This window comes from Hyaena hyaena, unplaced genomic scaffold (genome assembly GCF_003009895.1).
Source record: "Hyaena hyaena isolate Hyena2069 unplaced genomic scaffold, ASM300989v1 scaffold_383, whole genome shotgun sequence".
NCBI classification, from domain to species: Eukaryota; Metazoa; Chordata; class Mammalia; order Carnivora; family Hyaenidae; genus Hyaena; species Hyaena hyaena.
The window spans coordinates 868,927-882,593 of NW_024081014.1; the positions used below are offsets into that span (position 1 = coordinate 868,927).

At 38.2% G+C, this 13,667-nt stretch overlaps 1 protein-coding gene across 3 annotated transcripts in view; it reads right to left on the bottom strand.

Moving 5' to 3' along the window:
• Positions 1–346: 346 nt before the first annotated feature.
• The window catches only part of SLC25A14 (solute carrier family 25 member 14), a 29,485-nt gene continuing 16,164 nt past the window's right edge, over positions 347–13,667 (bottom strand). For all 3 annotated transcript variants that reach the window (XM_039250762.1, XM_039250764.1, XM_039250763.1), the window contains 4 exons: positions 9,333–9,457; positions 8,297–8,432; positions 1,748–1,828; positions 347–798 (listed from right to left, as the gene is read on the bottom strand). In XM_039250762.1, the coding sequence (XP_039106693.1) occupies positions 757–798; positions 1,748–1,828; positions 8,297–8,432; positions 9,333–9,457 (384 nt within the window). In that variant the 3' untranslated portion in view covers positions 347–756. The remainder of the gene's footprint in view (positions 799–1,747; positions 1,829–8,296; positions 8,433–9,332; positions 9,458–13,667) is intronic.

A 13,667-nucleotide genomic window follows, 5' to 3' on the forward strand; every position in this document is an offset into this window, starting at 1 on the left:
TCATGCTTAGGAAAGAACAATTTACCTGATGTTTAAAAGTGAGTAACACAACAGCTCAGACCCTGGAGCCCGTTTCAGATTCTGTCTCTCCCTCTCTCTCTGTCCCATTCCCTGCTCGCACTCTGTCTCCTTCTCTCAAAAATAAACATTAAAAAAATTTTTTTTAAAAAGGAGTAGCATTATGACAAGTGGCAGTGGAAAAACACAACGCACTTGGTCTATTTCCATAAATGTGCTTGAAGAGTCTAGACTCAATTTCATAGTAACCCTGTCTTTATCACTTTCTGGAGAATGTACCTTAAAGAGCTGGCAAAGGAGAAAGTAGTAAATGAAGACAAAGCCAAAGTGATTCTGCCAATAAATACTTTAATGAGAACCAAGGTCTATAACATACATAGCAGTAACTGCCCTGGCCTATGCCTTCTGCTCTAGCCTAAGTTTGGGCTAACCAACTACATTTAACCCACATTTGAAAAGAAGGTCATTTTGATGTCATCTATCAGTATCCATCTTCATAGAAGATACCAATCTGGGGCCAGAGACTCAATGTTAACACTTCCTCTCAGGGAAAAGTTAACATGGTAACACAAACACATGAACAATTTTGAAACATCCTGTAGTTCTTCCATCAGGAGGGCCTTGGGAGACCAATGGTTCAGTAAACACTTAACAACTTTGTCAAAATACATTAGAACACAGAAAAAGGGGAAAAAAGTAGAAACACTGGCAGGGCCTGGCTCACGTATACTTCAGTTCTTAGATTTGAAGCCTCTTGAGCTGCTCGTATGTAATAAAAAACTGAGGAGTAAGTCATGGAAGATCACTGGGTTGATATTGAAAGCTAAACCTAGCTCTAAAATTGTGTACTGCATTCTCTTACATGGAGATATTTAGTCTATCTCTTCTGAGTTGTACTTGCTTAAGACTTTTTAAAAACAATACCTGACAAATCAAGCATGCATTGAGTGCCTACCATGTACTCATTATGATTTGGCATTTACCAATAAAAGAAGATTAGAACTCTAACATACTTATAGTCTTTAGCGGCCAACAGGTCACACACACACTCTTTCACACATACCCACACACACCCAAGAACATTAATGTCAACATGTAATTCAATGCTAAGAGACTTAATTAATTCAATGTTACAGACTTCAGGTGATCAGATCAATCCCCAGGAGAGAGAGGCATACTCTCTTCCTCATCCTATCGATTCCACAAGGGCAAGGACTTACTTTTCAACCTTGTAATGCTCACCACTATACATACAAACTATACACAATATTCAAAATTCACTGCACAAAGAGACACTCAAACATAGCTAAAGAAAGGAGAGCCATCCATGAGGATGGCTGGTCTGGATTCCTTCATCCTATGAGTGTTTTCTGTCTTATTATTTCCCCAGTTATTCTGGTCCTATAGTTAGGAGTAGGAAATCTTGACCACCTCAGCATGTACCTTCCTATGGGCAAATCCCAACAGGGTTTCCAAAAACTTCACAACCACTTCCAGATTTGGTTGTACTTGTAACTTTGTTTTAAAGAGGAAACTTTGGTACATCTTTTATGCCAGATTCCAACTAAAAGCCTTTTCTCTACTTAGTTTCATCCTCAATGGTCACCATCAGAATGCTTGAGTTTCTCACTTGTCTAAAGGTATCAATAACCAAATTTTCCTTCCCATAGTCTAGAATTACCTGGGAGCTTAAAGCATCTGCTTTCGTTCTCATATTCTAAAAGGATACAATGATGTTCCAGGGTCCAAGTCGAAGCCAGTTTGGGCAAAATCCTCTATAGAGTGCAAAAAATCCCTCATGTTTCCACATCTGAGGGAAAGACAAAATAAAAAATAGAGTGAATTCCCCTTACTATTTACATCTGACAATTACTTTTAATACTCCTCCTCCATGTCCCTCCCCAACAACTTATGGCTCCATGAATGCTGTTTTTCTAAAAACATACATTTTGAATTCATATATAGTCTAAATCTACCCACTCATTCAACAAACATTTAAGCACCTTGCATATGCAAGGTACTCTTCTTGATTCTGGTATGATAGTAATAATAGTAAACAAGAGAGAGAAAGTGTCTGTGGTAGCCAGCCTCCAAGATGACCCCAATGAAAGCCACCACTAGTTACTCATACCCTTGTGTAACCCCTCTCAGAGCATACCAGGAGAGGTCTATGTCACCAAGAAAATACAGCTGTAGTCTGTCACCTCCATTGTTATAAAAGATGTTTCAGATCTAAAAGGCTTCTGATTCTGTCTTCTTCTCTCTTGAGTTGTTCACTACAGAGAAAGCTAGCTGTCACATCATGAGGAGAGGCCCAGAAGGTGAGAATCTAAGGCTTCCAGCCAACAGCCAGAGAGGAACAGAGGTTTAATAGCTAATAGCTGATAATTCCTGCCAATAGCTACATGAGTGATCTTTGAAACAGATATCCCAGCTCCAGTCTAGCCTTCAGATGGCTGCAACTCTAGCTGACATCTGACTACAACCTTACAAGAGAATCTAAGCTGAAATAACTAAGCTAAGCTGCTTCTGAATTCCAAACTCCTAGAAACTGCGGGATCATAAATGTTTGCTGCTTTAAGAAACTGAGTTTTGGAGCAATTTGTTATAAAGGAAGAGATAACTTATATAGTCCCTGCCTTCATGGAGTGCATTCTCTAACAGAGCTGACAAATACACAGACTGATCTATATTATATTCAGAAACGATACGTGCTAATAGGAAAACTAAAGTAGGGCAGGGAATAAGGAGTTGGGAAAGTCAGTATCCTCCTCCTCTGAGTCTGTTTCATCATATCAATTTCTGTGTAATGCTATGGACTATCTCATGTAAATGCTTTCAGGATTACATGAGGAACAGCGTGTGAAATGCTTTGAGTTTAGGTTTCCTATTTTATACAATGGGGGTCCTCAACACACCGAGTAGTTATTAGAATTAAATGACAAATTATGCACACCAAAGGTCATAAACTGGTGGTGTGTGATGAATTCAGCCAGCAGAAAGAGTCCCTATTTAGTGTACTGCTTTAAAATATTAAGTAACTCCTGTGTGTTAGGCACTGGGTTAAACACTGTGATGTTATTTTGCCCTTCCCCTGGTCAAGTAAAACCTGCCACTATGCTAAAAAAAAAAAAAATGGATATATTTGGATAAGACATTAATATGAGAATCCAGACTTTTAAATATCCCCTACCCCATCTTGTAGATCAAGAATACTCAAGATAATTATCCTTACTAACCATTTTTTGAACAAATAGTAACAGAATAATGATACTTTTTACAGAAACATAGTAGTAATATGCTTTCCTCCAATGGATTACCAGCCAGATGCAGAAAACCTAGAATCATAGACTAACATGACAAGGGAGCTTGGAGATACAATCCAATAGAAAAAATATATAATTTATACAGTAAATTATAAATACTGTAACTTTCCTGCTTCAAGCTCTCTAATAGCTTCCCAGTGGATTTCGCTCTAATTGCAATTTTCTTTGATGATCTATAGGATCCTACATGATTTAGCCCCTGCCAGTCTCTCCAGTTTCACTTCCTACTACTTTCTCCTTCATTTACCACATTCAGCCACACTAGCCTTCTTTTTAACCTTTGAACATATCCAAGTTCATTCCTAACTCAGGGCCTTTGTACCTGTTCCCTCTTTTTGAAATGCTTTTTCTCTCAGATCTTCATCACCTTCTTCTCATCATTCAGACCTCTGCTCAAATATCACCTACTCACAGCCTTGTCCTGGCTATCCTAGCTGAAGTAGTTCCCTATCATCATTGCCAAGTTACTGTCTTATGCTCTGTTTATGTCTTAATAGCATTTAATTCCATCTGAAATTATACTGTTTATTATTTGTGTGTTTATTGTCTGTCTCCCTCAACTAGAATGTACTCTCCAAGAAAACAGTGACTATGTTTGTCTTGTTCACCATTATACCCCTACCACCTAACACTATCTGGCACAGGAAAGTTTCCAATAAATACCTAAATGAATATTTGTTGAGTACATGAACATACAAACACAGTAAGGGTCTCTAACACTCCCATGAGCCATATGAACCTTTAAAAAGTTCCAAAACAGTGACTAACTCCTATAGAACATAAGGACTGGGAGGTCCAGTGCCTGGCTTAAGACAGTTGTGTGAAAACAAACACAAGAACTTCTACAGATAGAGACAACAGACTACTTCATAACGTTGTGCATTCTTCAATAAATAATCAGCTGTGAATAAAGTGATAAGATGCACATGTCTGTACCTTCATGGAACTTAGTCGGCTGGGGCAAAGGGGCATTAAAAGCAATTACAATAAAATGTAACAAATGAGAATAAATGTGATACAGCCACACAACTGAATATCACCCATCCATAAAAAGGAACACACTGACACACACTATGACATGAATGAATCTTGAAACACTGTGGTAAGTGAAAGCCAGTCAAAAAGATCGCATATTGTATGATTCCATTTACATGAGATATCTAGAATATGCAAATCTAAAGAGATAGAAAGTAGATTAATGGTTTCTTAGGACTGGGAGGGAGGGAACAGGGGAGTGATAACTAAAGAGTACAAGGTTTCTTTTTGAATTCATGAAAATGTTCTAAAATCAACTGTGGTGATGATGGTTGCACGTATCTGTGAACATACCAAAACCCTCTTTGAATAGGTGAATTTTACAATGTGTAAGTTAGTCCTCCAAAAAAGATGTTTTTAAATAATATAATAAATGTTGACAGAATTAAGTACAAGAAACTGTGTACACATAACCTAGTTCAACAGTCAAGGACAGCCTTTAGGAAAAAGTAATGAGGTCTGAAGAATGAATAGGAGCTAGCCAAGTGAAAAGGATATTTAGGGTAGAGTGGGGGCATCTAACAAAGTATATGGCATGGATGAAAATTTGGGAATGAAGGAGTCTACCAGTGGAAATTGTATAGTACATCTGGAATGTAGAATAAAGGTAGCAGTGATAAGGCTGTAGAAATAAAAAGCAGCCAAATCATATAGAGCCTTGGGTCAACGAGAGGCCATTCAAGGGTTTTAAGACAGAGGTGACAAGGATAAGATTTGCAGCTGTTGGTTTCTATGGCAGAGATGAATGTAGAACTCCATTCAATAGTGCTCTGTGACTCTCACTGATGAAGTACTAAAGCATGATGCTATTATATACAATGACAATATAGAGTATATAGTATAAAGAACTTTAACAGCAAATAAATGAATGAGTGAATATAAATAAAGGTTATTGCCAACATGAAAACATGTCATATGTTTCTGACAATACAACACAGCATGGTGGCTAGAAGTATAAACTTTCAAATCAAACAGACTCTGGTTTAAGTCCCAGATCTGTCACTTATTAGGTGTGTAATCTTGGGTACTTAGCCACTCCCACCTAAGTTCCCTTGTTTATAAAATGGAAAACATATCTACTCTATAGGGTTGCTGTGAGTTAAAGGATAGACTATAGTGTGTGGCACATAAGCATTCACTAAATGCTAGCTATTACTCTATTATCAAACATTCTACCTCCTGTTAGCCTACCTTCTTGAAAGAGTATTTTACACTTATCTATTTACCCTTGATTCCTATGTGTTTACCTGTCTCTATTAAAGTGTCATGAAGGCCAAAACTTTTCTGACACATAACTAGAACAGCACCTGGCATATAAGACTTAAACATTTTTGTACTGAATGAATGAATGATTAAACACACTCCTCATGCACAGCAATCTAGCTTTTGCAAACATCAATCCTGCAAACTTCCTCTAGAAAATATCAAATCCAACAGATAGTTTGTAGTCCTTATATATTGGACTTCTCTATTCCAGTTGGCATTAAATAAGTACTCATCTCTTCTTGAAACTCATTACTCCCTTGACTTCCATGGCTCTTCTAAGTTTCCTCATATCTTCTGACTGTTATCTTTTGGTTTCTTTCCTAGGTTTCCCACCTGCCAAGCCCTCAGCAACTGGTATTCCTCAGAGTTATTTCCTTGGCCCTACCTTTCTCTCTACACCAGTGATTGTCAAGTGTAAGGGTAAGCATGTCAAAAATAGCAAGGAGGGGCTTTTACCACTCTACTCCCCAGAGTCTGAGAATCACTTACTCTGTGATTCACTATTAATAGAAAGAATTCATAATACTCTAGTGTGGTAAAAAGGCAAAAATGATGTGAACTCCTCTACCTTCTCTCCTTGGTTTCCCCCTCCACAGTTATATAGCACCTGGATACTACTGATCACCCAGGCTACTATCTATACTCTAAACTCTCCCCTGAGTTAAGACTAAAATATCCAAATATATCCACTGCATGCTTCTCATGTACTTCAAACTAAGTATCCAAAATTGTACTGTCTCCCCAAAAAACCTGCTTTTCCTGTAATGTCTGTGTGTCAGTGAGTATCACCACACAGTCACCCAAACAAAGAACTGGGAAGTTATCTCTGATACTTCCTTTCTCCCACACCACTCCACACCCAGTTAAGCAAATCCTATTGACCTTATCAACTAAATTATTCTCAGTTCTATCCTACCTTCTGCATCCCCTCTAGAGTGCTCAAATTTAGGCTTCATTGCCTCTAGTTTAAGTTACTAACAGCCTTCTAGGGGCGCCTGGGTGGCTCAGTCAAAAGCGTCCGACTTCGGCTCAGGTCATGATCTCACAGCTAGCTCAGAGCCTGGAGCCTGTTTCAGATTCTGTATCTCCCTCTTTCTCTGACACTACCCTGCTCATGCTGTCTCTCTCTCATAAATAAATAAAACATTTAAAAAAAAAAAGTTACTAACAGCCTTCTAATCAGCTTCCCTATCTCTAGGTCAGTGTTTCTCAAAGTGTTGTATACAGATGAGCAGCATCACTATTGCCTGAGAACTGGTTAGAAACAAATTTTCAAGTCCCTATTCAAGACCTGCTGAATCAGAATCTGGCAATGGGCCCCAGCAATCTGCATTTTAATAGACCCTCCAGGTAATTCTGATGCATGTTAATACCTTAAGAACCACTGCTCCAGGATTATCCCCTTAGATAATTGGCTTTTCAACCTTAGGTGAACACTGCAATCACCTGAGGACTTTTAAAAATACTTTCAACCTGGGTCCTACCCCCAGAAGTTCTGAGTTCATTGGTCTAGAGTAGACACAGGAGTGTGAAAGTTCCCCCAGGTGGTTCCAATGCACCTGAGAACCACTGTCTTACAAAGCCAAAGCAAAATGTCTAAAATGCAAATCTGACCTGTTTTAAGATCTTTCAATTGCTTCCCATCCAGTAAAAAAACAAAAAACAAAAAACAAAAACAAGTACTTCAGCATAGCATTCAATATCCTTTACAATTTACTTAACCCTTAGCCATCAACATAAGAAAGGCACTACAGTGTAGAGGTTAACAATGTTAGTTTGAAGCCAAATGGTCTGAGCTGAAACCCCACTAGCTGAGAAATCTTGAGCAGGTTAATCTCTAGTGCTTTAGTATCTACCTCACAGGGGTAATGATGAGGATTAAGTGAATGAATACATATAAGTCTCAGTAGGACAGTTTCTGAATCACAGTTAAGCATTCAACAGATGTGAGTTATTATTCAAGATGTCACCATCTACAGGTAGCCTATTTTAAACTTCCAAATTAGACTAAAATTTCCTTCGATAGGTCCCTGAGTTTATCATTTACCAGCCTGTGCTGATTATCTGTTTGTACACCTGCAGTACAGTATAATATCTCTATATTACTAAAATGGTGCCTGTTAGATAATAAATGGCTGTTAAACTAAACTGACAGCAGCACAGAGAAACCATATGGAAATGTCATATTTTGGGCCCAAATTTGCTTTTTGTAAAGAAGGATGATCACCAGTGATTACACAACACATTCAGCTTCCTGAATATCATAGCATCACAGAAACTTTCAAAGGCAAAGTGTGAACAATAGCACAATAACTGAAATTGAATACCGGATTTTCTATTACAGGGTCTCTGTCTTGCCTGAAGCAGGTAAATGTGGGATATGTTAAGTCCCTTATATCAATAATTCTTCACAATGCTATCAATAAAAGTATCCTGCAGTCTCAAACATTCAAACTGGAATGATAATATTAAGGACCACTGTGTATCAGCAGATTGCCAAGGAGACAGCTCTTATACCTGGGAATTATTCTGAAAGACTATTAAAAATATACATACAACCAAGATACATAGCAACCAAGAATAAGGACTGAAAGAATGTCTGAGATATCTAAGAAAATTAAAAATGCAAAACAAACCTACAGTGTGCATACCTTTAAAATACCATCCAAAGTACCCTTATAAAGGTCTACATGTCCCACGATTGCCCTCTGGTTCATCATGCGAGTTCGAACCACATCAACTGGATTAGAAGCAAGGGCACCAGCCAAGCCACATGTAAAGCTGGAACTAAAAACGAAAACTTTTAAGATAAACTGCTTCACTTCCAACCCTGACTAAACAGAAATTAAGCCAAACATAAATGCATAAATGTATGATGAGTCAGACTCATCAGATAAAACCTGGCACTTGCCCTTTCATTACAATCTAAAGAGAAAGGAAATGTGTTCGAAAGGAATATCATCCAAAAGTTATCACTGTGGGCCACCTGGCTGGCTCAGTCAGTATAGCATGTGACTCTTGATCTCAGGGTTGTAAGTTTGAGCCCCATATAAGTGCAGAGATTACTTAAAAACAAAATCCTTTAAAAAATATTATCCCCTTCACTTTGCAATCCAAAACTGAGCCTTTTAGTGAGGAGCAGTTTATAAGTCTAGCAAGATCCCTAAGCAGAAAGTAATATACGTCATCTATTAGATATGTAAAGTTTTCATACCACAGCATCATATACCAAATATATTTGATTGGTAAAGTATCATAAAAGTTACAAGATGGAGAGAATGTAGGATTAGCAACAGTCTTCAGCCCAAAACTGTGGTTTTGTTTCACAGGTCCTATAAATTTTCACTCTTTTTTATGATTCTCATTGAGAAAAGTTTGCTTTATGATCCAAACTTAACCAAAGCAAATAACAGGTAAGATTAGATATAGAGGCTGTATATGAACAAATGCAAATCCTAGCCATCTAATAGGCTGTTGTATACACACTGCTACCAAGTACTAAAGTACTCATAGCATCTAGGATCTCTGTACAAGTATTAGAAGGCTTGAAGTTCTGGTGATAAGAGAGACAAGGGGTATCTAGACCATCTGTACTCATTACTGATTCTACATGAGGACTTCAGTGAAAGATGCTTTTTGTGCTTAAAATAATGGAAATATGGACTAAGCACAACCTATAACACTTACACAAAGTGAGTTAAAATTGTGTCTCCCATCACCCCTGACAATATTAAGTGCTTCTTTGTAATATCATAGACTGGTAACTCCACGCCCACAACGATGGCAGCCCGCTGAGCAGTTGGGACAACACCCTGCAAAATATAAATGATATTACACACCAAAGAAATACACAGGTTAGTGACATAAGTTTTTAAAAAAGTGAACAAAGGACACCTGGGTAGCTCAATCAGTTATGTGTCCAACTCCTGATTTCGGCTCAGGTCATAATCTCACAAATTAGATTGTGAGATGGAGCCCCGTGTTCGGCTCTGTGCTGAAAGTGCAGAGCCTGCTTGGGATTCCCTCTCTCTCTGCCCCTCCCAAGCACATGCTCTCTCTCAAAATAAACAAACATTAAAATATGAGAGAGGGGCGCCTGGATGGCACAGTCATTAAGCTTCTGACTTCGGCTCAAGTCATGATCTCATGGTTCGTGAGAGCCCCACATCAGATGAGCTAGTGCCCCGCTTTAGGTGAACATGAGCCCTGTTTGAGGTGAGCCCTGTTTCTCTCTCTCTCTCTCTGCCCCCTCCCCAACCCTCATGGGATTCTCTCTCTCTCTCTGTGCCCCTCGCTCACTTGAGCCCTCTCTCAAAAAAACACGACTTAAAAAATAAAAATAAAACTGACCAAACAGGTTAAGAGTTACAAAGTGACATAAAAATCCAAGTCTGAGGGCACCTGGGTGGCTCAGTTGGTTAAGTGTCTGACTTCAGCTCAGGTCATGATCTCACAGTTCCCGAGTTCGAGCCCCACATTGGGCTCTCTGCTGTTAGCACAGAGCCCACTTTGATTCCTGTCTCCCTCCCTCTCTGCACCTCCGTAGCTCTCATGTGATGCGCTCACTTGCTCTCTCTCTCTCTCTCAAAAATAAACATTAATAAAATAGGGGCTCCTGGTAGCTAAGTCGGTTGAATATCCAACTTTGGCTCAGGTCATGATCTTGCAGTTCATGGGTTCAAACCCCACATCAGCCTCACAGCTGTCAGTGTGGAGCCTGTTTCTGATCATCTGTCCCTCTCTGCCCCTCCCCTGCTCCTACACTCACTCTCTCAGAAATAAAAAATTTTTAAAAATGTCATTTACATTTGAAAATAACAAACTTCCCACGGGGACAACTGCTTTCTGGGATATATGTGTATCATTTATATATAAATGATAATATTTATATCACTTATAAATTTCCAAATTCAACTTATCAAGTGGAAGTCATGTAGCTGTGCTAACATCAGAAGGCGTCTGATTGTGCTGGTTGGGCTGGCTGCCCCAGCAATGCCTTCCTCTCAGACACTTCCACTCGCTCAACTGTGTTAGAAGATGATCTTCACAGAAGACTACCTTGCTGAACAGTAAGGCCCCAAATTGGAGCCCACAGACATGTTGTGTGTGGCCTACACAGTGTTTCTAGAAGGCCAAATTAGCTGCCAATATATAAAAAACAGGATACTTCACATAGGAATGCAGATTTTCAGCTTCTCTTGAAAGCCCAAAAACTTTGGCCACACTGGACTCCCATCGTGCAAGAGAATAATGAATAGGGCACGTGCTCTCCAGTTCACCAGGGTCCCCGTCACCCTCTACCTTCTCTCCAACTCTGATTTAAGTGCCAGTTACACTTTGTTACTGCACTTGTGCTGTTATTTCTTACAATGGAGTTAGAATATAAAACGTTTCCAGTACCCATGTGACAATCAGAACAGGAAAATAAAGCAATGAAAAAGACCATGTGTTTGAAGAAAAATGCAAACCTATTTCCTTGTTAAAATGAAAAAATATTCCTGTATTTTTTTTTTAAGTTTATTTATTTTGAGAGAGACAGAGTGTATGACTGGGGGAGGGGCAGAGCAAGGGGGACAGAGGATCCGAAGCGGGCTCTGTGCTGACAGCAGGGAGCCTGATGTGAGGCTTGCAGCCCTGAACCTCAAGATCATAACCTTAGCTGAAGTCGGATGCTTAACCAACTGAGCCACTCAGGTGCCCCTATTCCTGTATTTTAATATGCAAATAATACACATCTCTGTCAAAAAAGTACATAACACAATGTATTTCACTTCTTTATCTTACATGCCTGGATGATATAAGCACCCTGGGTCATAAAAGGAGCTATGTTCCATTCTTCAAAATATTAAACATAGAATTACCACATGATCCAGCAATCTCACTTCTGGGTATACACACAAAAGAACTGAAATCAGAGTCTTGAAGAGATATTTGCACACCCATACTCAGAGTAGCGTTATTCACAAGCACCAAGATACAGAAACAACCCAAATGCCCATTAACAGATGAACAGAAAAATAAAATGTGGTATATACATACAATGGAGTATTATTCAGCCTTAAAAAGGAAGGATATTCTGATACATGTGAGAACATGAATGAACATGGAGCAAATGATGCTAAGTAAAATAAGCCAGTAACAAAACACAAATACTGTATGATTCCACTTACATAAGGTACTCAGAATAGTCAAATTCATTAGAGACAGACAGAAGGATGGTTGCCAGGGGGAGGGGAAAAAGGGGAGGAGTTGTTTAATGGATATGGAGTTTCAGTTTTGCAAGATGAAAAGAAATCTAGAGACTAGCTGTACAGCAATGTAAATGTACTTAACACTACTGAACTGTACACTTAAAATGTTTAAGACAGTTAAGTTTTATGTTATGTGTATTTTACCACAATTAAAATTTTTAATTAAAAACAAAGTAGCTATGTTCCCCTGAAAAATTTCCCTATTGTATTTCCTGCTCTTTGTTTTTCCTGTAATATTAGTTTGTGAGAATTTTCTAGTTAGGCCCGTTTTCTGGTTTTAAATTAGACTAATCAAGAAAGGGAATCCTGTTATCAAAAAACAAACCTCAAGGATCATTAATGGATGCTAAGACCATTAAGTGAAAGGTTATTAAGTAACAGGATATACGTATGTTGCTAGAATATCACCTTACAGGTTACCTGCTAATTACAAAGAGGGAAAAATTTTTATCTCTTACAATGGTGAGATCTGGTGGACACCATCTTACCAAATAAGCAAACTTGGCATCATTAATTGTGGGACAAACTAATATGTGCTTCTTGCTTTGATACAATATGAAATATATAGCGTACCCTATAAAGTTTTCTTGGTGAAGTCAGCTAGGAGTCTGACTTCGGCTCAGGTCATGGTCTCGCAGTCTGTGAATTCGAGCCCCGCACTGGGCTCTGTGCTGACAGCTCAGAGCCTGGAGTCTGCTTCGGATTCTGTGTCTACCCCTCTCTCTACGCCCTTCCCCCACTATGCTCTGTCTCTCTTGCTCTCAAAAGTAAATAAAAACAAAAAAAATTGATGTGAATCTAATCAAGCCAACAGACCTAACTTCCAGTTTGGTCTGGAAATACAGGGGAAACACTGTATAAGAAAACTGGCCTGGTCTCATCAATAAAGAAAATCTGAATACAGACTGGATGTTAGGTATTAGAGACTTATTAATTTTCTTAGGTGTGATAATATCATTATTATGTATCATTATATAGGAGAACGTCCTTGTTCTTAGGAGACACATAATGAACTATTTAGGAGAGTACCATGATGTCTGCAACTTCCTTTCAAATAGGTTAGGAAAAAAAAATGTGTGTCTGTACATATATCTATGTATACATATATAAATAGATAAAGCAAATATGGCTAGACTTTAACAGTCATTTAATCTGGGTATATAAGGTATTCACTGTTCTGTTCTTTTAACTTTTCTGTATGTTTAAAATTTTTATAGGAAGCTATGGAAAAATATAAAGGAAGAAAAACAAACGAAGCTCTCTTCTGTAAGAGCCTATTAATGGATTTCCCATTCTACTATCTCTGCATATTCTACTAGTAGTCTCATTAAGTGATTAAAATAAGATAAAAAGTTATAGGAACAACAACAAAAAGAGGAGTAGATAGAAGACTGGAAGATGAAATGGCAAAATGTTAACAGTGATTATCTCTAGCTAATAATTCTGAATTTTTTTTTCTTTTACACATCTAAATATTTTTAGTACAATTTTTACTTTTTATAAGGTTAAAAAAAGTTGTTTTAGGGAATCAGAGACTATCACATACAGTGCAGCATTAGTACAAAACTAGCAAAAATATGTATTGAAGAACTAAATTCACTGTGAATTTGAACAAATCAAATATGACTATCTCAAATAATGTCATAACTTCTCTCACACAACCCCAAACATTAAGCAGAAATAAAGAAACTGGTACGTTTTGGTCCTTCCGTAGGTGGTAAGAAAGTTTCTTACCTCATGTTCTGGGTCAATTCATAATTCTATGGCTTCA